This window comes from Cygnus atratus, chromosome Z, assembly GCF_013377495.2.
Source record: "Cygnus atratus isolate AKBS03 ecotype Queensland, Australia chromosome Z, CAtr_DNAZoo_HiC_assembly, whole genome shotgun sequence".
Classification (NCBI taxonomy): domain Eukaryota; kingdom Metazoa; phylum Chordata; class Aves; order Anseriformes; family Anatidae; genus Cygnus; species Cygnus atratus.
In genome coordinates this window covers 49,968,374-49,994,801 of record NC_066396.1, presented here as the reverse complement: position 1 = coordinate 49,994,801, position 26,428 = coordinate 49,968,374, and the positions used below count along the sequence as shown (strand labels likewise).

General features: G+C 37.5%; 1 protein-coding gene across 1 annotated transcript in view; it reads right to left on the bottom strand.

Moving 5' to 3' along the window:
• Nucleotides 1-25,445, bottom strand: part of SLC27A6 (solute carrier family 27 member 6) — a 43,512-nt gene extending 18,067 nt beyond the window's left edge. Inside the window, exons 1-5 of the mRNA XM_035572251.2 lie at nt 24,965-25,445; nt 15,696-15,902; nt 13,243-13,401; nt 12,649-12,773; nt 451-645 (exon numbers count right to left, since the gene is read on the bottom strand). Coding sequence (XP_035428144.1) covers nt 451-645; nt 12,649-12,773; nt 13,243-13,401; nt 15,696-15,902; nt 24,965-25,445 — 1,167 coding nt within the window. The remainder of the gene's footprint in view (nt 1-450; nt 646-12,648; nt 12,774-13,242; nt 13,402-15,695; nt 15,903-24,964) is intronic.
• Between the last annotated feature and the right edge of the window lie 983 nt (nt 25,446-26,428).

The following is a 26,428-nucleotide window of genomic DNA, read 5'->3' as shown; positions in this document are numbered from 1 at the left end:
AAGTAATTTTACATGTTATTAGCTAAAGCTTGAGATTGAGACACACATTATTTACTGTTCTCTCTAGTCATTTAAGCGTGGTACTAATAGGACCCCACGGGCAAAATCTGTGAAGTTTTGGTGAAATACTTTTAGGTGGACATATCACTTGTAAGCTGACCCATCAAGCAATTCGTCTTCATTTAACCGGACAGGTGAAGGAGAAGAGAGCATGTATGATATAAATAACAAGTACTGCTCTTCCCCACAACATATAACTTCATCAAAGTTGCTGAAATACAAACTGAGACTTCAGCAGCTGAGGTTTCACAGGCAGTCAATTAAATTTCCAATAACTGAGTTAGAAAATTTACCTTATACTTATGACTGTAGTCCCACGTCCTATGGTCAAATTGAGAAACACATCGACTTTCAGCACTCCCTTTTACAAAGTAAAATATAAATAGTCACCTTATAAAAGAAATTGGTGCGTCCAACAGATCCAATTTTTCCTGTGTGGTTCATAAAACAAATGTTTCCTTCAGTAGCACCATAAAACTCACAGATCTTAACGGAACCAAATCTGTCTAAAAATTCTCTCCACACATCATTTCTTACTCCATTTCCAACTGCCAGTCGAACTTTATGATTTTTTTCTCCATCCTTCTGTTAAAAAAAAAAAAAAAAAGAAAAGATAACTGCATTTGATGTTGCATATTTGGTGGGGAAAATGTACTTTCTTATATACATCAAGTATAAACAGGGGAGGGAAAGAAAAAGGGGAAGGGGAAAGGGAAGGGGAAAGGAAAATGAAAAGGAAAGGAGAAAAGGAAGAGGAAGGAAAAGGGGAAGAAAAAGGGGAAGGGCAAGGAAAAGGAAAAGGGCAAAGGCAAGGCAAAACAATAGGAAGTTAAAGAAAGCTGGCACAGCTAGCCTACAGCTACAAGGTAGCACACTGCAATCCAAAAGCTATTATCTTGTTGAATAAGCAAATTATTGCCTGAATAATGGCTACACCAATTTATACAAGTATTTCTATATTTTAAAAGGTATATCATTTCAGCCTGTTTCCACTCAGAGCAATTAGAAAGCTGGGAAAAATGCAGAAAGGCAGGCATTGTTTCTGACAGGCGATTAAAGTCATCAGAGATTAATAATTACTTTCCCTGTGTCTTCAGATTGATTAAAAGAAACAGTCAGGTTACATGTGCTTGTAATTTGTGTTCCTTCCCACACATTGCATATGAGTCATATTGTGTATTGTTTTCAACATTTAGTCTTGCAAGGTTTCGTTCATCGTTACTTAGAATACAGTATATCCCGGTGACCTTAAATCTTTTCTGTTGTCAACTCTCATGTTTTATTACAAGAAATACTATGTGTTCAGCCAGTTCAGTGAGACAGATTCTATGAATACTTTCCCAAACCCAGTGATTGCAAGGAGCACCTTAAAAATAAAATCAAATTTAAATTGAAGTGTCAGAAAGCAAAAGACCTAAAATGTATTTTTTTTATTTCACCTATTTTAAAACCAGAGTCAGTTCTTAATCATTGCAAATGGCAATACAGTACGCCATATGAATGATGTAGCACAAAATTAATACAGGTACCATTTATTACCGCATACCTTTAGAAGTGCACATCACTCTGGTACTCCAAGACTATCTGTATGTATCTCTATATACGTATACTTTTGCATATGTATGCAAATCTCTCTATACATACATACACATGCACATATACGTGTATATGTACACATATATTACAGAAAGCTGAAGGTCCTTATTTTCTGATCCGTTTCAATCTTCTTTTCCTTTCAACTCTAGTCCAGTATAAATTAGAATCATAGAATCACAGAATCATATAGGTTGGAAATGACCTCTAAGATCATGAAGTTCAACCTTTAACCTAGCACTGCCAAGTTCACCATTAAATCATGTCACCAAGCTCTACACCTACACGTTTTTTGAATACCTCCTAGTTGACTCAACCACTTCCTTGGGTTCCAATACTTCCAATACTTCCAATACTTCACAATTCTTTCAGTGAAGAATTTTTTTCTAATATCCAACCTAAACCTCTCCTGGTGCAACTTGAGGCCATTTCCTATAGTCTTATCACCTGTGAGAAGAAATGAATGCCCACCTCCCTATAGCCTCCTTTAGGGTAATTGTAGAGCACAATAAGGTCTCCCCTGAGCCTCCTTTTCTCTAGGCTAAATAAACACACTTCCCTCAGCTGCTTCTCATCAGACTTGTTCTCTAGACCCTTCACCAACTTTGTTGCCCTTCTTTGGACATGCTCCAGCACCTCGATGTCCTTCTTGTAGTGAGGGACCCAAAATTGAATGCAGTACTCAAGGTGTGGCCTCACCAGCACCAAGTACAGGGTGGCAATCTCTTCCCTAGTCCTGCTGGCCACACTATTTCTGATAGAAGCCAGGATGCTTTTGACATGTTGGCCACCTGAGCACACTGCTGGCTTATGTTCAGCCAGTTATCAACCAATACACCCAGGTCCCTTTCTGCCAGACATTATTCCATCTACTCTTCCCCAGCCTGTAGTGTTGCATGGAGCTGTTATGCCCCAAGTGCAGGACCTGACACTTAGCCTTGTAGAATCTCATACAGTTGGCCTTGGCCCATTGATCCATCCTATGCAGACCCCTCTGCAGAGCCCTGCTACCTTCAAGCAGATCAACAATCACACCTAACTTGGTGTTGTCTGCAAACTTACTGAGGCTGCCCTCAATCCCCTTATCCAGATCACTGATAAAGATTTTGAAGAGAACTATCTTCAATACTGAGTCCTGAGGACACAACTTGTGACTGGCCTCCAAGTGGATTTCACTCCATTCACCACAGCTTTTTGGGCCCTGCCACCCAGCAGGCTTTCAACTCAATGAAGCATACGTTCATCCTTCCAGCCTTTCTTGAAGATGGGCGTCACATTTGCTAGCCAACAGTTAACTGAGACCTCCCCTGATAGTCAGGACTACTGATAAATGATGAAAAGCAGCTTGGTGAGATCTTCCACCAGCTCCCCCAGCACCCTTGGATGGATTCCATCTGGTCCCATAGACTTGTGTACATCTAAGTGCTTTAGCAGGTTGCTAACCATTTCCTCATGGATTATGAGGGCTTTGTTCTGCTCCCTGTCCTTACATACTGTCTCAGGCGACTGGGTACTCAGAGAACAACTAGTCTTGCTGCTAAAGACTGAGGCAGAGAAGGCATTAAGTACCTCAGCCTTTTCCTTATCTTTTGTCACTATGTTTTCCCCCACGTCCAATAAAGGATGGAGATTCTCCTTAGTCTTTTTCTTGTTTAGGTATTTATAAAAGATTTTTTATTGTCTTTAACAGCAGTAGCCAGATTGAGCTCACTCTGAGCTTTGGCCCTTCTAATTTTCCCTCTCCACAGCCTCACAACATCTTTGTCCTCCTGAGCAGCTTGTCCCTTCTTCCAAAGGTCATAATTTTTTTATTTTTTATTTTTTACTTCCTGAGCCCTAGCCACAGATCTCTGCTCAGGCAGGCAGGTTTTCTTTTGGACCGGCTCATCTTTCAGCATGTGGGGACGGATTGCTTCTGCACCTTTAAGATTTCCTTCTTGAAGAGTGCCCAGCCTTCCTGGACTCTTTTGCCATTCAGCACTGCCTCCCAAGGGACTCCTCCAACCAGTGTCCTGAACAGGCCAAAATTCTACATCCAGTTTCAGAGTCTTTCTTCAGTGATTCAGCAAGGAATGCATACGTTTCACTAGATGCAGACAGCTCTTGGCAGATTACACACTGAAGCATTATCCTGTTATATCATCCCAAAACTACATCACTCACAAGGCTCCCTCAGTTGCTAACCATTTGTTTTTTACATCAACTAAATTATTTTATTTTCCTTTCTCCTCTCCTACTTTACTGTAGATGCAAAAGTCATTTCTAAATACATAAGCACATACTTCACTGACTTTCTGCTAAGTTGTTATTAACAATTGTATTGTGTCATATTACGCAGTACTATGAAATCATCCATGGACATGACCTGTAATAAAGTGTCTAAAAATGACCTGTGGATGTAATTTTTGGAGTGATTTGTTTTTTCCACTTCAGATGCAGTATCACAAAGCAACTCTGTAGATTTTCATATATCTGAAATAATAAGGTCTGTTCCACATTCAAAGATCATTACACTGTCAAGGAAAAAAAATATATTCATTTTTTATAAGAAAGTGATTCAGTGCTACTTTGAAGTACAGCAGGAAAGCCTTTTTCTTCCAGGAAATTGTCTACCATCTTTGGAATGTTCTAGACAGCTCAACTTAAAACTTTTCAAAGTGGGATATTTTCTCTACAGTTTCGTTGATAAACTGAAATTAATGTACCAGTAACTGAACTGCAGTTACCCCTCACTGACACCACTGATTTATTCAAATGTTCTGCCTCTGCTAAGATATGAAATATAGCACAAGAGATCCTTTGTCCCAAAATGAACAAAAGAGACAAATATGTGTGTATATATACATACTAATTAAGCGGGTCATTCATCAGTCTGGGAACATTCTAATTCTCTAGAGTCCAAGTTAATAAACAGGTGAGTTTGCTTCTATATTTATACATCAGGTTAATAAAAATACTGATGACAGTTTGCTGAAAAGACACAGACTAGGATGAGCTAGAAAACAATTAACTGCTTATATTTTTTTTTTTCAAATGGACGAATGTAACATAGTATATAAGGTCGGTTAGTTCAAATCTTTCAGCTCCTCTTGTTGTTTTGGCTGTTTTAAGTTACTACAGCACAACGTTGTTTCTCCAGTGCAAGACACAAAATATAATCATAGAATACCCCGAGTTCTTGGAAGGGACCCACAAGGATCACTGAGTCCAACTCCTGGCTCCACAAAGAACTACCTAAAAATCATACCATATATCTGAAAGCATTGTCTAAATGCTTCTTGAACTCTGGCAAACTTGGTGACATGACCACCTACCTGCAGAGCCTGCTCAAGTGCCCAACCACCCTCTCAGTGAAGAATCTTTTCCCAGCATCCAAGCTGAACCTCCCCCCATGCAGCTTCATGCTGTTCCCTCTGGTCCTGGTCAGCATTCTACTGTGCTTGCAACAACACAACATATGACTGCCTCACTTTAGGAAATATTCTCTTAAGGCACTGGGCCCTTTCACAAAAATACAGAGTAAGTATCTGAAGTCATCAAAAACTGATTGCAGAAGGAACGCTTTCTTAAAAGACATAATAATAATACACTTGTCGTTCACAACTAAGGTAAATTTCCTATTAGACTGCATTGCTGCAACTGCAGTGTTTGTGATTGAGGCAGCTCCATCACAGTTGTACCCATCTGTTGATACTACTTGAAGGGTATTGCAGGGCTTTCTGGGGAAAAAGCATTAAAACTGGCATACCTTTTGATAGTTCTTCAACTGCAAGAATAAAAACTGTACGTAATTTATCTTCCAGTAGATGTTTAATAAGTATGAACATTATAAATGAGGGAAATTTTAAACAGTGTAATTCACTGTAGTTTTAAATGCAAGTAAATTCACAAAGTTAATTTTAACATTTTTACCTAGACTTTATGTATAACTACTATATGACATTAATCAGCTTTACATATAACTAACTTTCAACAGAAAGTGAGCCACAGTAAATGAAATGGATTTAGCTATATTGACACCATTTTCGTGATTCGATCTGTAAGTATTTATCATCTGTATTATTGTCCAGCTCATTGCCATGCTCCAAATCTGACAGGAATAGAGATACCCACTGGCACCATGGCAGATAACTATGCAGTAAATAAAATGTAATAAATAAGAGAAGGGAAGGAAAAGGGATGATAATTCCAACAAGTGTTAAAAGCACGGCTAAGCAATGTTCTAAGCACAGTGTTCTATGCATATGAAAATCTAAATAAACTAAATATGCAGGAACATATGCCAACAGCCTATAGCACCAAACAGTCATGTTTTGAATTTCTGCTGTATTCACATGGCATTTCATCAACTAGTTTCCCATCGCTACAGAACCTAGAGGTATAGGACTAGGAGGGATTTCAAAGAGTCACTTAGTACACATCTTTGCTGGAAGATAAACTGCTATCCCTGTCATCTGAAAAAGCTGCAGCAAGCCAGCTTGCTACTGTGCAGCTGCTGGTATGCTGTAGTTGTCTGCATCCATATTCATAGTCTACTGCAACAGTGGAGTACCTAGTTAACACCTCCTTCACTAAGACCTAAATTTCCTCACAATACCTGAGTTAGGAAGGGCTCAGCACCTTGCCCAGACTCGCAATCATAGATAGCTCAAACAATTTGTGTCCTCTGAAAATTTGTTCATGTTTTGTGTTTCTCAGTGTGATTAATAGTTCTGTCTGGATGATTCTGAAGACAGTATTTGTAAATGATTTTAGAATAACAATGTTAGAATACCTTTTCAAGTGTTTTAAAACTATTTATTTTCCTGCACTGTGATTTTCTTTCATTATTGAATGATTTTGAAACAAAATGGGGATTCAGTCTCTACCTACCTATTTATAACAGTAAAAGTGAATTTTTTTTTCAATGCCTTTCTAAAGCATTAATAAGACAGCACTGTTCATACCTTATACCTGGACTTTTATTCAGTGCATTCAGCCAAAATCTTTGAACCATATAGGAAATACTTGCATACATTATGAATCAGTTTTTGACACACTATTCCTCCATTCTGTGTACTTGTTTCATTTGTATAGTAATTAATTGACAAGTCAAGATCTGCCTTATTATACTAAATACCACATAGCTGGGATTCTTAATCTGCCAGTCTTTCCTCCTTAAGTGTTCTTTGTAAACTATGTGGACTATTTGCGTGATTAAGTCACTGATAAAAAGAATAAAAGTCTTTTAAAGGGCCATCAACACTATATTAATCAGGTGTGGGATGAACTCATGACTGCAGCTATATAAAAACGTACTTAGCAGTTTCATTAAAGGAATCCAAGAAAAAAGGTTCATTGTCTTACTTTTACCATTTACACAGCAGGAAAAGCTAAGTGGAGAGAAGCAAAGGCAACTTCAAGTAAAGAAGGTGTGAAGTGTTCCTTTATTGTGGCATTGATGAACCTAAAAGCAGTATCAGGGCCTGAGACATGCAAAAATCTGTTAAATACAAAATATGGACAGGCCATACAGGATTTACATTCATGTATTTACAGGAATGTGGATGTCAGTACATTCAACGGTTATCTGTTGACCCATTAGCCCTGTAAAAAAGGGGGCATCAGGTAGATATTAGGAACACTATGAAATGAGAGATATCTTATTGCCATTAAATTGACAAATGCAATATTTTTTTTCAAGACATATGCTTCAATTCACCTTGCAGAAATACTTCATTACAAACTTCAGCTAGATTTTTTGAGTAACAACCATAGCCAAATTTAAAAACAAAAGTAAGTTTTACTTTTTTTACATCTGTCTTGAACAGATGCACTAAAAGAAGGGAACAGGAAAATTTAGCAACAGCGTACAACTTTCCAGCTCAGGAATCAGTTGTTTACTATTGCAGTATACCTCACTCTCACCACACTTTCATTAATAAATCTCCTGATGATCTAATAACATTAGATTCTAGTGGTATTGATTCTTTATCTCTTCTAGTGGGGAATGTTTTCTTTAGAATTTCCTTAGAAAATATCTACCAATAAAAAAAGTCACTTTTGTCTGTGTTTCACCCAGTGATACAAAGTAGATCATTGTATTTTTAGTGATTGCCCTAGGAGCCCAAATGTCAAAACAAATTACACAAAACTTTCCAAAGGTCAGTTCAGAGAATTAAAGTATGCACAGAACTTTTTATTTATTTTTTTTTTCACTCTGAAGTATTCTATGAATATGAGCTTCCCTTTGCAAAACTATGAATGTGATTTCAAGGCTCTGCTACCAGGACATCAGAAATGGTGTGGCCAGCAGGACTAGCAAAGTCATTACTCCCTTGTACACTGCATTGATGAGACCCCACTTCACATACTGAACAATACTATTTCAATTTTGGGGCCCTCACCAGAAGAGGATACTGAGTTGCTGGAACACATTTAGAAAAGTGCAATGAAACTGGTGAAAGGACTAGAAAACAAGACATATGAGGAGCAGCTAAGGAAACTCCCTGTTCCCAGTGGAAACTCCTACTGGGGCTGTTTCCTCTGTAGAAAAAAATGGGGCTGAAAGAAGACCTCATTGCCCTCTACAATTACCTGAGCAAAGGCTGTAAGAAGGAGGGTGTACGCTCCACATGTTAATGACAAGACAAAACACAATTTGTAGTACTGAACGTAAATTGAACAAAACTGTGCCTGCTGACTCATTTTTCATTCTCTACCTTACTCAATCAAATTTTCTTCCTTCAGAGAAACTTGTTTCCAGGTGGGACACACTGTTATCCAACATACCTGCCCTTATACCCCTTCCCACAGCACCTGAGTCAACAGCAGGGAAATGTGTTCACTCTGTTTGCTGATACCAGCAGTGTGAACTTCCTTGTTTTCTCCTTTTAAATTACTATTGTTCTAATACAGAAGAGTTTTAATAAAATAAATCCTTAAGCATCTTTGCTAAAGTCACTTCAGAGCTTAATCCTATCCAAAGAAAACCTTGGCCAAACTGGTTCTAGTAAAGAGATTGGCTCGCTTCAGCTTAACAAAATTAAGTCTGAAAGCTGATATACACAATCTTACATGTTTGAGGTAACTCCAAGGAAACAGGAAATGTTACTGGTGCCAAAGGATAACACCAGCTCCATACCAAATGGAGATAAAACAGGATTGATACTTAAGAAGATTTTGAAGCAATGGTTTATTGAACTGTGAAACAGACTTTGAATACAAGTAGAGGTGAACTCCACCTTTAATAGAGAGCTTAGCAAGTTCATGCAAAGGATTGTATATCAAATAATTAATGTCATAATATCTGACAGGTTGTGACAGTTGGAAACAGGACATAATGATCAAGAAGACTGATTTCTAAGCTATATTTGTAAACCATTGCAGGATTCCAGACACCCTTATAGAAAAGCATGAAAGAGATGCTACATTTCCACTCCTATCTTTCCAAAAGCTTCATGACCTGTTATATGTAAGTAACTCCTTACTTCAAATTAGAAACAAATTTTGTTGAAACCCCCTAGTGAAAATACATCCACGGATTAGTAGGATCCAAGGCCTTTGTCTAAAGAGGAAATAGGGAGCTACACTGAGCTGTACTTTTATATATTTTTATATTTTATATTTTTCATATTTTTAGAGCACTGTAACTAGAGACTTTGAGCAATGTCAGCCAGCAAGACTAAGTTATTAATTTGCTGAATACCTTTACTAGCCATTTTAGAGCAGGATCCATTTTCTAGCTACTGATAGCTAGTAATCATTGGTACTGGCTGTTGTACTTTCACTACGATCAAAAGAGAGCAGACATTTAGAGGTGGGCAGGCACAAGGATTACTCACTTATTTAGGAGCCCAGAAAAAACTAAAAGCATCGCACAGTGCATGACCTTGTGCTTGTACTTAGAGGAAAAAAAGGACTTACTTTTCTAATAAGTGGTCTTTCCAGTCAACAAGTTACTAAAACAAACTTGATGCAGAACAGGTTTCAGAAGAATTCCACTGCAAGAAGTTTTCAAGAGCTGTTGCAGATGTGAGTGAGAGGCAGAAAGATCAAACAAGACAGAACCCATAAGGAAAGCTAACCTAAAAGTCTGGATGCTACAACAAAGACTTGACAAATGTTCATTTCAAAATCTATGAAACAAGAAGCATCAGAGAACTGTGGCCTCCAACTGTAGAAACACACCATTTATTTCAAATTTAGTATTAAAGAAAAAAAAAGAAGCAGTTAGTAGAATTGTTATGGCTTTAATATATGCTTATTATAAGGGCTTTAGAGTATTTGAACCTTGAGAACACTGTCTACATAGTAACTTCACAGTAGTTTAGAACTTGTATTAGCCAGACCTTTTTTGTGCTGCCAGTATATATACCACTTTTAAGCTGATGAAACTTAATGAGAGAAAGTAACTTGGCAAATTATTTCACTAGCTTGAAAAATAACGATGGATTGCACAACATACTTAGAATCCTTCCACTTACATGTGTGAACATGTTTCTCTTCCAGTTCAAACATGAGAAATAGTTACTACTGTTCAAATACAATCTAACTAGATATCAAATTCATTCATTTATATATATATATATATATATATATTTTTTTTTTTTTTTCTTGAGAAGGACTATTGGATTTCTCTTTAGTCAGAAAAGAAAAACAAATAGTAGCCTCACAGAGCAAAGAGTTTAGATATGCCAGCTCTTGGAAAGTACTCACATAAATTAACAAATAGAATGACTATTTAATGATGGTATATCATCTGTCTTTATTTGCAAAACTCCTTTAACTTTTTGATGGCTTTGGAAGGATTTACAGAATCACAGAATCATCTAGGTTGGAAGAGACCTCCAAGATCACCGAGTCCAACCTCTGACCTAACACTAACAAGTCCTCCGCTAAACCATATCACTAAGCTCTACATCTAAATGTCTTTTAAAGACCTCCAGGGATGGTGACACAACCACTTCCCTGGGCAGCCCATTCCAATGCCGAACAACCCTTTCAGTAAAGAAGTTCTTCCTAACATCCAACCTAAAACTCCCCTGTCGCAACTTTCGCCCATTCCCCCTCGTCCTGTCACCAGGCACGTGGGAGAATAGACCAACCCCCACCTCACTACAGCCTCCTTTAAGGTACCTATAGAGAGCGATAAGGTCGCCCCTGAGCCTCCTCTTTTCCAGGCTGAACAATCCCAGATCCCTCAGCCGCTCCTCATAAGACTTGTTCTCCAGACCCCTCACCAGCTTCGTTGCCCTTTCTCTGGACTCGCTCGAGCACTGACTTTGTTTAGAAATTAAGTACATTAATCTATCATTGTTGCTCTAAGACACTGAACCAGATAAAATTAATAACACAAAATTCCATGCTCAACTGTACGGAGAACAGTTTCTAAAGGACAGAAAAGAGGAACAATTAATATCTGAGTCTGCAAACACAGCAAAAGTTAGAAAGTGTTAAAGAGAAGGGGGATGTCTTTGGGGAAATCACGTTGGCATACAGCGAAGAAATCCTATTTAAAAAGCTGGGCCTTTCAAATGTTCTGATTTTCTTCGTAGTCTTTAACTTTTCTCTGTCCACAGCCACTGGTGATTACTGGGACCTCAGCCGTGCCCTCTTTAATACAATTATATTTTCTTTGCTGAGGAATGCATGGATAGGGATGTAGGACATATGAGCCTAACTCTACATTAGTTAAATATACTCCTGAAAATTTTCAGGAGGAAAAAAAAATCCATCATCTTCTTTGCACTCTCCTAATCATTTTGTTAAATTAAAAGAAGATATTACTCTTTATGCTTAATACAATATAGGTACTCTCCAGCAGTTATTTATTTTTATGTATTATTCAAAATAAAAGCTGTTTATGATCATAATTAACTGTTTAAAAACATTTATTAACATGTTTTACTGGTAAGGTAATCTACAATGAAAGATTTAACATGTATTATTGAAACACAATAGGATAACCTGCAGCTTATAAATGGATGGAACAGTTACCAGCATTAGCAAGATGAATTTTAGTTTATACGGGACTATGAATGCTTGTTTCATATTCATTTTGACACATTGAGAACAAACACTTGAAGATAGAAAGTCAATTGGGCTTGCTATGCAACAGGTTATATGCTTGATCCATTCTGTCTATATTATTCTATATTACATTTTGAATTAATTCCAACAAATTTTAGGCATTTAATTTAACCTAAATATTTTGGATTCTCTTAACCAACAGGTAGCTCTAGGAACATACCACAGAAAAAGCCAGACCAAGAGTTAATTCAATTAATCTGAGTCAGCTGTACGTGGTTTTTATAACAGGTTCAGCACGCTTAGTATTTGATACCCTGTAGATAGAACATCACACTGCTGACTGCCAAGGGAAAAGAAGTATGCTCAAGTTAGGGCTTACACAGTTTCAGGGAAGAATGTCATTTTAACAAAACTTGCTTTGTTGTCTGGAATAGCTTTCTAACTGGAACAAAGGCATCTTTCCTAACCAAACCACTTAAAAATTATAAAATATGGTCCATATGGTCTAAATATAAGCAAATCCCACAAGTCAAAGCAGTGTTAAAACATAACCTACAAGACTTTAGACTTCTCATACACTTATATTCCAAGAAACAAAGTTTTGAAAATTCTAAAACGGCATTTAACAGTAATAATGGTTTTCTGACATTAGTTAGTGAAACTTTAACAATATTTCTTCACCAAATGACTTTGATTCACTTGATATCTGAATCTTTTCTCTAATACTTTAATTTTTTACAATTTACTTTATTTTTTTTACAATTTATTTTTTTTACAATTCAAATCTTTTTTTATTTATTTATTTATTTATTTTTTTTTTACAGTCTACAGACCACCAAATACTTGAGGAACCTCACATAAGATGAAGGGCAGAGAAACAGGCTCGGTATAGTACAATACAGTACTTCTCTCTTAACATAACCACAGTAAGAACAACAAACGTACAAGTAACTTACAGATAGCCATCATCTTGGTTCTACTTACCACTGGTTGGCTGCAAAGGTAATGGCAAAGTTCTCCAATGTACTGGATGACAGTGACATTGTACTTTTTGCAGTCATTCCAGAACTGACTAGCTGAGAACTTCTTTCTTAAGACACAGGTTGCCCCTTTATGGAAACAGTAAAATGGGAAAAGAAGCATTTCTCTATGTGGCAGCTTAGCTAGCTGTATTTGTATTTAGCAGTCTTTTTAAGTTCACCAAAATACATTTAATTCTATACCAGAGTACGATACTTAGTCTGTACACACACTAACGTGTTATACACACTGTCAAAATATACGTCCCTAAGTTCCTTTTTACCCAAATAAAAAAGTAAGAACACCTTTTACACAAGTAACTGTAATAATTCTTCTCAAACACCACAACGACAGTAAAAAAAAAAGAAAGTAAAAGAGATCCTTTGCTATTACAACACTCTTCCACATCCCCCAAAATTCAGAAACATAAAGCTATTCAGAAAAGAATATTCGTTAATTTGCAGTTTCCCTAATGGCAGAGAGCCTAAATGTGTTTTAATACATTTTTATAATAATTAATACTCTGTTAAAAATACAATTAAATGAAATGAGTCCTACCTAATTCGATGCATCCACCGATGCCAAGGAGAGACGCTGCACTGTGATAAAGAGGCAGGGTGATATAAATGATGTCTTCTGCAGTAGCACCAAAAGCCCACAGTCCAGCAGCTCCTTTAAGAACCTGCATGTGACTGATGACTGCGGCCTTTGGAAGACCTGTAATAAAAACAAAAAATTTGCATAAAGCCCCCCTTCATGAGAAGCCTTTTTTTCTTTTTTTTTTTTTTTTTCCCACAGTCTCTATAATTGTAACATAATCAATACCAAATATAGATAATTTTTTTCAGACAACTATTTAGTTAAATAGACAACTGAATGTTTAATACAGTATTGTATGTTTGTTTCTGTACACATAGACATGCAAGAGCCAGTTTGTAATCTCTTGTGTTATTATTCTGATGTAAATCTGTTCAAATAGGAAGAAACATGAAGAAACTCCACAGCTAACACACTATCAAATTACACAGAACCAAAAAAGGGTTAAAAACATTCATTATCCATATGTACTTCTTTTAACATATAGCAACATCATTCAAGCAGGAGCCAAAGTGACTGCAACATAGTTAAGAGCTAAGTACAGGATCTGTACCAGGCAGACCAAGCAGTGGATGCTTATCTAAAAACATGTTCATCTAAGTCTATCTAGTCTTTTAGAACACTATGAAGACTATGTAGAATTTAACACAATCCAGCAAAAGATGTTAAGAGTCCATTCAAGTTATATTCTTCTGTATGAGATTCTTCAGGTTCAGCACAGAATTTCTGTTCAGGAACACGAAGACTCACACAGGAGTTCATTGGGCTTCTACCCTGGTACTTACTATTTTGAGTGTGTATTTTAACGTGTTCTTGTTTGATATGTGTTCTTAAATTCATTCAAAAGCTTCAGATTTAGTCCTGCTGATGAACAGTAAGAACTATTAAAATTTCAAAAAGTGTAGTGGAGCAGGAAGTTTTGTCACCTATTCTAATAAAGCTACTGTTACTCTGAAGATTAACTGAAGCTGTTAACTGGAAGTGTAATCTCTGGAGATTCTAGCTATACTTTAAACCAATTCCAAAACTCACGCTGAAGAGAAACACTGAAGAGAAAATGCAATAAGCCTATGTTGTCAAGGAACAACTTCAAGCAAGAAGGAATTCCACTGGAATAGGTTCCTCAGAGCGGCTCTGGTGTCTCCCTCCTTGGAGATCTTCAAAAGCTGCCTGGACATGGTCCTGGACAACCTGCTCTGGGTGTCCCTGCTTGAGCAGGGGGGAGCAGGAGGTTCGAACCTCCAAAGATCTCTTCCAACCTCAGCTATTCCATGATTTTGTGATGCTGGAGAGTCTTCAGTTTTTTTCTTCTGCCCTATATTTTCCCTAGGGGGTTTCAACACAAAGAGCTGACTACAGACCATGCAAGGTAATACTTTCTTTCAAATAAGTTTATCCATCATTAATTTTATACTAAACACTATGCTCTTGCATTATCAAAAATGTGAAAATGCTGAATTACTTTAGACTAGAACTAGTCATCCCACACTTCTCAAGCTGAGTGAATCTTATTCTTCTAATTACATAGTATGAAAAAAAAAAAAGAGATGTAAACAAATGCAATATATATAAACATTCAGTTATATTAGTAGTATTTCAAACACACCTGACATCTGGACAATATTAATATCTTTATATATGTATATATGTGTGTGTGTGTGTGTATATATATATATATATATTATTCTAGACTATAACTTTTAGTTTCTAAATTTTCCCCAAGAATTAGAAGCAAATAATTTTAATAATTATTTATATTGAGGAAACAAGCCATAACGTGAATCTTCATTTTAATCCTTCCTGTGGCTGAACAAGAAAGCCAATCTGCTTATCTTACCAACATCATGCTGCTTTTCATGTCACTGATCAGTTGTTTTTTTTTTTTTAAGTCTTAGCTCCTTAGCTGCTAGAGGACTGGTACCATCTGCTTCTAAACTTAAAGGCTAGTAACTTAATCCTATTTTCTGTCACTGCAGTGACCTGCATAGAACTTAACTCAATGAAGAAAAAGTAAATGTCAATTCGCTAGTTTTAAGATTGTTTTTTAAAGTTATGGTTAAAATGTTAGCTATGTTAGCTGTACTGTGGCATGTGATCACAAAACAGCACTTATTACTGTTGTAAACCTATAGAATAAGCAAAACGTTTTATAAACACCTCAACAGTTAAGTAGTAAGAGGTGGTAAAGCTCATCTCATAGTATTTGTACAACCTGAGAAGAAAAAAAAAAAAAAAAAGCACATAAAATATTGAATATAAACAGTCAACTGTAAGAAGTGTGCTTATTTCCTACCAAAATGATATGAAATATGATATTCAATTATGAAAAGATTAACAAACAGACTAGAGTGTCAGAAAATCAGGTTTCTAGATGAATGCTTTAGGAAAATATTGCCTCTTTAGCTGACCAGTACCTGTTGTTCCTGAAGTAAATATGTATAAAACAGATGACTTGAGGTTATTGGCAGAACGTCGATTAACCGGAACAGGGTCTTCAGAAACAGCCTCCATTTTGTCTAAAAGTGTATACACACTTGGAAAAGTGGAGTCTTTGGTCATTATCCAAACACTAATGTCCTTTTGCAGATTAGGAAGAATTTCTTCTAATGTCCCAAGCAAATCTTAAAAATTAACACAAAATAATGTTACTTACATTATATCTTCACAAAACTAAATGCAAGTAAGGCATGTTTCTTCCAAAAATTTTAATTTCTATAATAGAAAGAGGAATTGCATTTACCTCTATGAATGTAAATACATAATACAGTAAAATAATGATGAGCTGGAATGGATATTCATTGAAAACTGGATATAAGGTGGTAAAAGTACTGCTGACTCTCTGACTCCACAAGGTATAATTGTCATCTTGTCCTCAAGGCAAAACGCTGAGCCTTGATTACTAGCTCCTGATTCCCACTGCATTTTGGGTAACCCTTTGTTATTGCTAAAATCAGAATGAAGTGTTGTTAAGCTTCAAATTAAAGATGAAGAAATCTGTTAAAGATGCAGGGTAAATATATACACATCTAGCAATATAATTCAGGTTTCCTTGGATGCCATCAACAGCAATTGTTCATCAAGCACTGTTTTTTCATTAGCACAGAAATGACCGACTTGAAAAAAAAAAAGTATCATATATCATGTGTACCAGTACATGATTCAGGTGTCCGTACACCTGTATCATGTGTATGGACACCTGAATTTCAGTGAATAGAAATATGAAACAGACCTATGGCTTATTCATACACTTCTGAAAAATCATGTGGCTCTTTCTGTGATTGTTTCAGACATCAACATTTTTATCTGATTGGGATTTTAGGTATATCAAATGATTTTATTTTCTTATAACCAAACATTCATTCACTAAAAGGAATTCATTCCATTAGCTTTTACCTGAATATAAATACAAACTCACTGTTATAAAAGAAGAACAGTAGTGTAAATAAGATCTATTTTGTTCATTTAAGCAGAATAGTAACAGAGAGAGAGACCTAGGTTAAACAAAAAGAAGAAAAAAATACATAAATATAGGCCGGTTCCTAAGTAATACATTTGGTATTTATCTTTTTAAGTATTTTTACAATCTGTCACTTTCACAGAACACTGGACAGGCATTAAAGTACTAATCCAGCAAAATTCTCAAGAATAGGAATAGTCATATTGCTTTCAATAGAATCATTCATATACTTAAAGAAACGTTTACACTTAAGTGCTTTGCTGGATCTCAGCCTAAGCAATTAATCTTGTAAATACCCCTGTGGGTATAAATGTATGTTATTATCTCATTTTTTATAAATGAGTAAACAAACAAAGTTGAAATGACTCACCCAGAACCTCATAATGAGGCTCTGCAAGAGCCAGCATTTGAACTCCTAATGTCAAACCCAAGCTCATTTTGAAAATACTAAATATGGGTATTGTTAATAGAACTCACTTGCATATACTGTGCACCATATTAATGCAAGATTTTTAATCCTTCAAAAAAATTTTTGCTAGTGACAGACTGCTGTATATGTTTTAGTGAATGACATACTAATCTCTGTTACCATAACAGAGACATAGTCTACTGTCCCTGACCGTATGTATGTCTTACAAACCTGAAGCCAGAGGACAAGTTCTGTATATTTTGTGAATGTTTAGAAAACATTCTGATGGAGTGTGACACAAAAATTTTGGTGTCCTAACTTGCTTACCCTGCAGAATGATTTCAGGAAGAAATGACCTATAATAATAATTATGAAAATCTAAAAGATAGCCTCTTGTTTGAACCACCAGAGTATAGTCCCCTTTCACTTACTACACATAGCAATAGAACAAATAAAGTCATGTTAAGGACAATAATGTCAACTGCAGGAAACCTGATGCACTGAAAATCCAGGTTCACTCATCAGTAATTCTGCTTTGCTGTCACATTGTACAATTAGGGCACGTTTTTCTAGTCATAAGTATTAAAATATAACAGTAATATTTCTCATGAAAAACAGCTGTTAATAAACCAAGTGTGCCAGAATAACTATATACTAAGTAGCTTCCAATTGTGATTTTTGTCTTCCTCTTAAATGTCTTGTAAATATACTAATAGTTTGTGTAGGTACAAGTTAGGCTGAGAATCTAGCAAGACAAACGTGTGTTTGAAGTTGCTGGAGCTCAATTTCTCTTCTCAAAAATAGCAAAAGTATATCACGTCCTCTGCCCCTGTTTGTTAATGCATTGGCACTAACCACAGTGCCAGCAAAGATGTTAAGGATTGTTAAGGATTATTAATTATTAATGCCAAGGATTTTGTGGTTTCTCCAACTTACAGCAATCCTACATGCCAGACTCAGATGGCTGTCCTGTGTAGAGACCTTACTAAATAATCAGCATGATGTACAAATATCGAGAAAAAAGGTGCAATAAAAGTTATCAAGCAAAATTTTCCTGTGTAACTGAACTGTAATTGTAAATGAAAGTTTACACATTGTTGAATTACAAACTATCCTCTTGCAAAAGTCCTGAAAACAAACAAACAAAAAACCAAACAAACAAACAAACAAACAAACCCACAACAATATCACCTTTAAAGTACTGCAGATACCAAAGAGGCCATTACTGAATTTCCTTATTTTCCAGAGCTAGATTCTTTACTCCTTGCATTGCCTTAAATTGTTTTGCCTTCCATGTTTTTTAAAGTGATAAAGATGAAGGTGTAATACTGGCCAGCTGTTGTTTTCTCTACAGAAGACATTTTTGTTCAGAACTGCACAACAGAAATATTTGTGAATTTCTTCATACTTCTTTAGTATTCATAAATGCTAGGTAAGATGTGCACCCACTTCTCTAAGTGTTTGAGTAACATGAACTGCAAGTTTATCAAAAAGAAGAAGATTTCTCTCTTCCATTTCATTTTTTCCTCTCTTCATTTTTTTCTTTGAAGGAAGGAAAATAGCAACTACTGATTTCAACTGTACAGGCATAATCAGTTAAGATTCAAGAATGACAGGAGGACATAACTCCCTTTTAGTAGATTGAAACATTTTTACGGTAAATAATTAAGATCAATCTTCAAATTAAGCATGCATACTGTTTACTGTTTCTCTAAACACACACTCATATAACCTAAGGCTTTTTTTGTTGTATAAGGCCTTACTATTTTTTTTTCTAACCACTATTGAACACTCGTTCTGTGAGTAAAATATACAATAGATTTTTTTTTTTGTGCTAAGGAATCTAGTACTCGGAACAATATGTGAACAGTTTGTAATGATATGTTATCTTGAAAGAAGTTTCTAGCTAGATAGCAGAGAACAATAAGTCATTTCCCAAAGAAGAAAAAGTAATTTAAAACAGCTGTTCTCAAAGTGCCAGAAACTTAAAATTACTTCTGGAACAGGCATGAGCATGGAGTGTTTGCAGATAACTCTCAGTTGTACTAATATATTTCCAAAGAATAATTCTGATGATAGTCAACTAATGTTTTGTTCCGTGAACAAAAAACTTCTGTGCCAGATGTTGTGTAGAGCTCATTGGTCTTTACAAATAATCTTGTCCATGTGTCAGGAATAAATAGCCCTCTTGGAGGAAGTACAGTTCAATTATTTTTAGAGGTACCTGGTATGTGTACTCAACCATATAGTAAAGCAATAATAGTAAATCATAAATAGTAAATAATAGCAAAAAATAGTAAATAGTAAAGCTATTTAAACTTGTGGTTTCTCTCAAGTACTTGTTGACTCTTTAAACTATGAAATTATACTCAGGTTTTGGTTTATTTGTTTTGGAGGACATGAATATTTATCTAACATTTATCAATGTAGTCAGAAGTTCTGTGTGTGCTGTTTACATATTTTATATGTGAATATTCCCCACTTACTAACTATTTGGCTTCCACTGAAAAAAAATCTATTATTTTGTCAAAATTAATATGTTTCTCCAAACATTTTTTTCTCTTGCTTCTATAGAAACTTATTGTTTAAAAGAAAGTGTTTGAATCTGTGTTACATTAAATTTACATGAATACACAAGTAAGTTACATCTTTTGAGAAAACAAGTAAAATAGGTTTTGGTTTTAACCTAGTGTCCTAGGCTTCAAGTTGCACAAAGGGTTTGTTATATTAATTTCTAGCATAGAAACAATGTGACCTATTGGCAAACAGACAAGTCCTACACTGATGAAAGGAATAAATCAGGTTATGAGATCTAGTTGGACTGAACAAAAAAGTTACTCAGAGAGCAAGCTGTATGAAATGGTTCTTACACAAATTTGATGTGCACCCTGGATGATATGCTCCATAAGCCATGGCAAGTCCAAACTGTTTCCCACACTGCCTGGCATCAGAAACATTAGTTACCTGTGCCTAATCCCTAAATGACTCCTTACACTCAGGGTCTATTCTCAGTAAGCAATAATAACAGAAATCTCGTTTCAGCTGCGGATCAGCATCAGTGCTGGAATCTCAAACTGTCACCGAAGGCAGTAAAAGCAGTACAGCAGAAACCAGTTTGGGAATCACAGCGGGCACTGTTTTCTCATCAAACACTGTCTTAGAGACACAGACTGAAAGAAAACAAGTGATCAAACATACAGTGTCAAATGGAGTAGGTAAGAGTGTCTTCTGCAGGTCTATGATTTCCTTTATCTGGATGTTTAGGTTTTCCAAACTTAAGAAAAGATGAAGGTTTTGACAAAATCTATTCCTTTTTTACCCGACGACTAACATCCGAGAGATGACGCTGCTATTTGTATATACCATATACCATATACCATATATATACGATACCATATATCGTAATTCACAAATACCAAGAATATTTTCCTAAATCCCTTTCTCCAGGATGTAGACACACATCTGTCTGAACTTTACACCTGTCAGCAATAAACCCTGGTTCTGAGCTCAAACGACAAAAAGTTCAGATTACACTCACCAGCAGTAGAAAGCACTGCTGATGCCTAAAGAGTACAGAACCCTGGCCAAGAAAATGCTATACCTTGCACAGCTGTGAGAATGGCAGAATCACAGAATGGATGAGGTTGGAAAGGAACAACTGTTGGAGGTCATCTTGGTCCAAAACAGTCACGGTTTTGCCTCAGCACAGTCACCAAAAGCAGGCTGCCCATGCGTATCCACACAGCATGTACTCTGAATGTACTCTGAACAACTTTTGCTATCAGGACTGTTGTAAACCAGTCTCCTGGAGCTTCCTAATGCAATCCTTTCGCAGCTGAATCCTTGAATCAGAAGTCATGATGGCAATCAGGGATGTCCTACTAAGATCTGAACTCTTCTGTTTATAACACACTATAAATGCACTAACAAATTCCATTTGTACCTTTATACTGAGTTACTAGATTATGAATGTATTACTTCTACACAGCTTTTGTCCTAAAGGTAAAATGTAGTTCCTTGGTCAACTACGCCTCTAATGAATAGAGATAGTCCCTAAAAAGGCCATAGGGCCTTAAAAGGTAACACAAAACAGTATCTTACTCCTCTGTTTATCCCAGCATTTTTTTAAAGGAATAAGGGCAGCAGAATCTGGTAATAAATGTAGTACAGATAAGCACCTTATAAGCAGGCCAGATTCCTGCTAAACTAATACTAGCAGTTTTACAAAGAGAAGGTATACAGCTTCCTTTTTCTTCTTCACAAGTTCCTTATTTGCTTGCACGTTAGAAAACTGTTTTATTAAAAAGGCAGTTTCAAACTCCAACTTTTGAATCTCTTACAAAAAACATTCCCCAGAATGGGAGTGGTGATAGAGAGTTTCTGGGGATGGAATACTGAGAGTGTTACACATGAAATTAAAGTAAAAGCTAAAAATCCCAAAGCAGCTGAAATGCTCTGAAAGCACAGCGGACAAGTGAAAGTAGTTAAAGCAAAAACTCATTATTTACTAAAAAGACAAATGGAAATTCTAGGAAGGAAAACAGGGTGTAAATATTGGCAAACCAGAGAATCTCTCTTTCTTTTACAGCCGGTGTTTGAATGAGAAGGAAGGAACCAAGATACTAGATTATGCTAAATGAACTACAAGAACATTGTTATCATATTAAAAATTCAGCCTTTTAGAGATAATCATTTCATACAAGAAACCAACAAAAGGAGAAATTCTGGAGCTTGTATAACATATCAGAGGCTGAAGAATCAAAGTTTCAGTTGCAGAGAGGTTGTAGAATACCTAAGTCAAAACCAAATCCCAAAATTTAAGTATTACTAGAATACTCCAATCTGCAGTTAGAAAAAGCATTCAAAATATCAGAGAATTGTCAGAACTGAACAAGACCTGACTGCAAGTGCTGAAGGAAAGACAATACTATACTAATTGAACTGTGTTACCAAATCACATCCTCTGAAAAATATGCAGACAAAAAAGACAGCTGAAGAGTACAAAGTCCACAAAATGGGATAGATTTTGCAAGCATGGAAGGTATGGAAGAAAATGCAACATAAACAGTATCCAGCCTGTTTGGATAGGGGTATCACATTCATAAAAAAATAAAACATTTTTGAAAAAAGTACACAATGCACTAAAAAAAAGAATTCAAATGCAATTGTTGCACACAGAGACACCAACATATTCTGAACAGAGAAGATTTAGCAATAGACAATTATCTGTGGGAACTGTTCCAGATATCAGCAGAAGGTGGAAGGTCCCCTTCAACACAAATCTTACGTGGATTTAAATGCATGTTCCAGACTTAATGTGCCATTACAGACAAGAATTTCAAGAGCAAATTTGGTCTTGCTGAGCACAGACAGTTAATGACCAAATTGTAAGGGGACGATTTCTGCTGCGCTGCAGTATACAAACTAGATTAAAGGTCATCTGAAGTCTTGAAAAGGTAGCTTTGTAACTGTTTCAATGGAGTTGCTGAGTCAAGCCTAGATTCATTTGTGGAAGGTGCAAAGCATGCATACAGCTGAAAATCAGAATTTTCTCTATCCAGAAATAATACCTTTGTAAACTAATGCCTAATAATAAAATAAAATAAATAAAAAAAATCCTTATTTGCCAAACATGACCCTAACTATGACAATGATAGATATTGGACCACTGGTTAAATGTTTTTAGTGTATATTCTTTGCTAAAGAATGTCCAATTTAGTGGAAAAAAGTGCTACAACAGCAAAACACACAAGGAAAGCTCAGGTCATGCCTACAGTTAAGGCAGAAACCCTTGAAACACAAACACCGGACAAAAAAATGTTAATACACCTCTGATAATGTATCTAATTGTCTGTGTAACCTGAGTGTGAAATACTGCCCTGCAATTTTTATAAACATTGGGGGGAAATGTTATGTGCAATAAAGATGCATAATACCGTGCTTCTGTTTCAAGTGATGTGAGTTAGTCCTCACAGCCACTAAACAGCACATGAGCCTTCAACTGCAAAACTTAGACCCCTTTGGAGAGGCTCCTTTATTATATGACATGGCCAACGAACAAGGACAAAACAGAATTATCAGTTCTTTCACAGAGACGGACAAATAGAGCCTCCAAATCCTGAAGAATACTGTGATGCCTTGTAGGCTCGAGGAACTGAGGATCTTAATGCACAGACTGAAACCCATGAATAAAGTTCACCAACACATAAAAGACCAACTCAGAGACTAGCGTGTTGGTACTACAGGTTCACATGCAGCTTTTCCCCTGTGAGCTGAGATGGCCAGACTCCTAAAACAAGTTAGTTCAACACAGTCACTACAACTAGAAGCTGCTGATATTAGATTAAGAGTGGAGCAACACGGATCCTGTTCCTGATTTCCATATGCTTTTCTCATTCATTATTTAAACTCTCATTTTAATAAAGATGACCTCTATATACAAGTTTTGATCCAAAGTTCTCTTCAACCACAGTTGATGATCAAGAAATGCCTTAACATTAATTTGATTGCTCAATTGCACTCAAAAGCACATATTCAAAGACGGTGTGTTAAATGATTTTTTTTTTTTTTTTAATTAAGTAAGACGGCAAAATTAAAAACTGCCAGTTCAGAAACATTTTCATCATTTGCTCTGGGATTATATTTAAATTGGCTCATTTTAATTACCAAGCACTCTATTATTCTTAAACCACCACGGCATAAACAACTGGAATTAGACAATTTGAATTGAAAAATATGCAAGGGAAAAATATTAAACAAAATTGTTAAAGCATATTTTTTGCAGCAGCTGCACAGAGCAGACAGAAGGAAATCCCACCAGTTAGGTGTCACTGATGCAAAAATCCACAAACTTTGTGACAGGAAAAGAAGCTGTGAACTAGAAATAAGGCATACTACACTTGAAATAATAATTTTAGAGAGAGAGGACAACACTCACATTTTGAAATATCTTCCTCTAACCAAAAAGTCAAGGTACTGTGTGATTCTTTTTAGCAATTGTAGGTTCACTTGCAGTTGATCATAAATTCTGAGGTGCTAAGCAGACCAAGTTTAGGTTTTATATCTCTGGCTTTGGATTATACATCTATATAACTGAAGCTCAATTGCAATATACAATGCACAATATATCTACGTAAAGATTTTAAATTCTTTTGAAGCAGGTAATAAATAAAGTAGTACATTGGAAACTTACATAAAACATTGTTATCACCTATTCAAACACGGCAGTTTCTTCTACAGTCTGACGCCAACACTAAGTTGGTTATTGCAAATCTATCTTCTGCATCTATAAAATAAAACTCCCAATTTTAATCCCTAGAAAACAATTACACCTCTGTGTATAGTGGTACAGCAGAATACATATAGTGTGTAGCTTTGACCTTCTAGATCATAGTGGATTTGATCACTACAACTATGGAACAGAAAAAGAAAGTTCATGACTTGGATAAGATAAAAATTGACTATTTAAAAAGGAATTGAAAATTATTCTTAATAGCTCATTTTAACCTTTTCTGACACACATTTGGCAACTCTTGAAGTAATTAAACACTTGGACAGGCTACACTTAGACGTTGCAAACTTCCCTGCAATGTATACTTTTAAGAGCAGGTTAAAACAATGTTCCCAAAGCATGGATATACTTGACTCTGTCTAACTGGCTTAAGCTTTATACTCTCTTGAAGTCCCTTCTAGTCCTAGATCTCTTTCTTTCTGTGAACATCTGAAAATTTGGTTTTCAGTGTAGGAGCTGAAGACACATACGCAGGGGAGATGTGACATTTAAAGCTTTGGATGTGCAAAGCAACTGTATACTCTACCTGCTCCCACAATCAGTATCTTGGGCTCACAGCTACTGAGACAGTGCAGGAGAGATCTGGAGCGGACATTGAAGTTGAGGAAAGCCACCACGCAGCCCAGCTTGGCCAGTCCAAACCACACATGGATGAAGTCGGGCTCGTTGCCCATCAGCAAGGCCACTGTGTCACCCTTTTTCAGAGCACCATGGTGAAGGAAGACCTGCGCTACCCTGTTACTCCGCCTGTCCACATCCCGGTAGGTGTGCACCTTCCCTTCATAGATGAGGAACGGCTTGTGGGGATGCTCCTCAGCCAGCTTCACAAACTTGTCCAGGACGGTGACAATCTTCCCTCGCAGCCTGTAAATCTCCACTTTCAGCCCATACATCAGTACTTTCAGCAAGTATCTCAGGTCAGCCCAGAAGTAGGGAAAGAGGAGTTTCTGGATGAGGTGCAAGGAGGCAATCCCAGCGGCAATGCCCGGAACCCAGGAGGGCAGCATTGGGAATGGAGAAAGGCTGTCCCGGACACGCATTTCCCCACAACGGCTCGACGCACGGAGTCGGCACGCAGGGAGCCGCCTGGCAGGGAGCGGAGCCTGACAGGAGACCCCGAAGGGGTCGAGGCTTTCCCCTGACTCTCTTCCTACAGAGAGGGGCGCCTGCAGCCCGCAACAACACCCCCACCGGGCAACAGCAGCGCGGGGGGACCCGGCCAGCCGCCGGCTGCCACAAGCCGCCCGCCTCAGCCCCGGCTCGGCCGCGCTCTCCGCCACCCGCCCGCCGCGACCAGCCCCGCACCTGCGGAACGGCACGCCCCTCTGGGTGAGGTGAGGGCAAGCAGGGCTGGGCAGGGGAGAGAACGGCCCCCTCCGGCCCTCCCGCCCCCAGCTCGGGGCTGCCGGGGCCGCGCTGCGCTGCCGGCGAGGCGGGGGCGGCCGCTCCCTGAGCAGCTTGCATAAGGCGGGAAGCTGCTGCCTCTGACGCCTCTCTCCACCCCCGGCGGCGGCAGCCCGTGGGGACGGTGCCGGGGACGGGACTCCATGCCTCAGGACTGCCTCCACCAAGAAAGAAAGAAGGGTGATTGTTGTGGGCGACTCCCTCCTCAGGGGAACGGAGGGCCCTATTTGTCGGCCTGACCCCACACATAGGGAAGTCTGCTGCCTCCCTGGGGCCAGGGTCAGAGACGTTACCAGGAAGCTTCCAAACCTGGTTCGCCCCTCTGACTATTACCCGCTTTTGATAGTCCAGGCTGGCAGTGATGATCTTGAAAAGAGAAGCCTGAAGGCTATCAAACAGGACTATAGGGGGCTGGGACGATTGGTGGAGGGAGCGGGAGTGCAGGTGGTGTTTTCGTCTATCCCTGCGGGGGAAGGGAGAGGCACGGAGAGGACATGGAAAGCTCACGTGGTTAATAGGTGGCTCAGAGACTGGTGCCGGCACAGAAATTTTGGGTTTTTTCACCATGGGGAGCTTTACTCGGCGC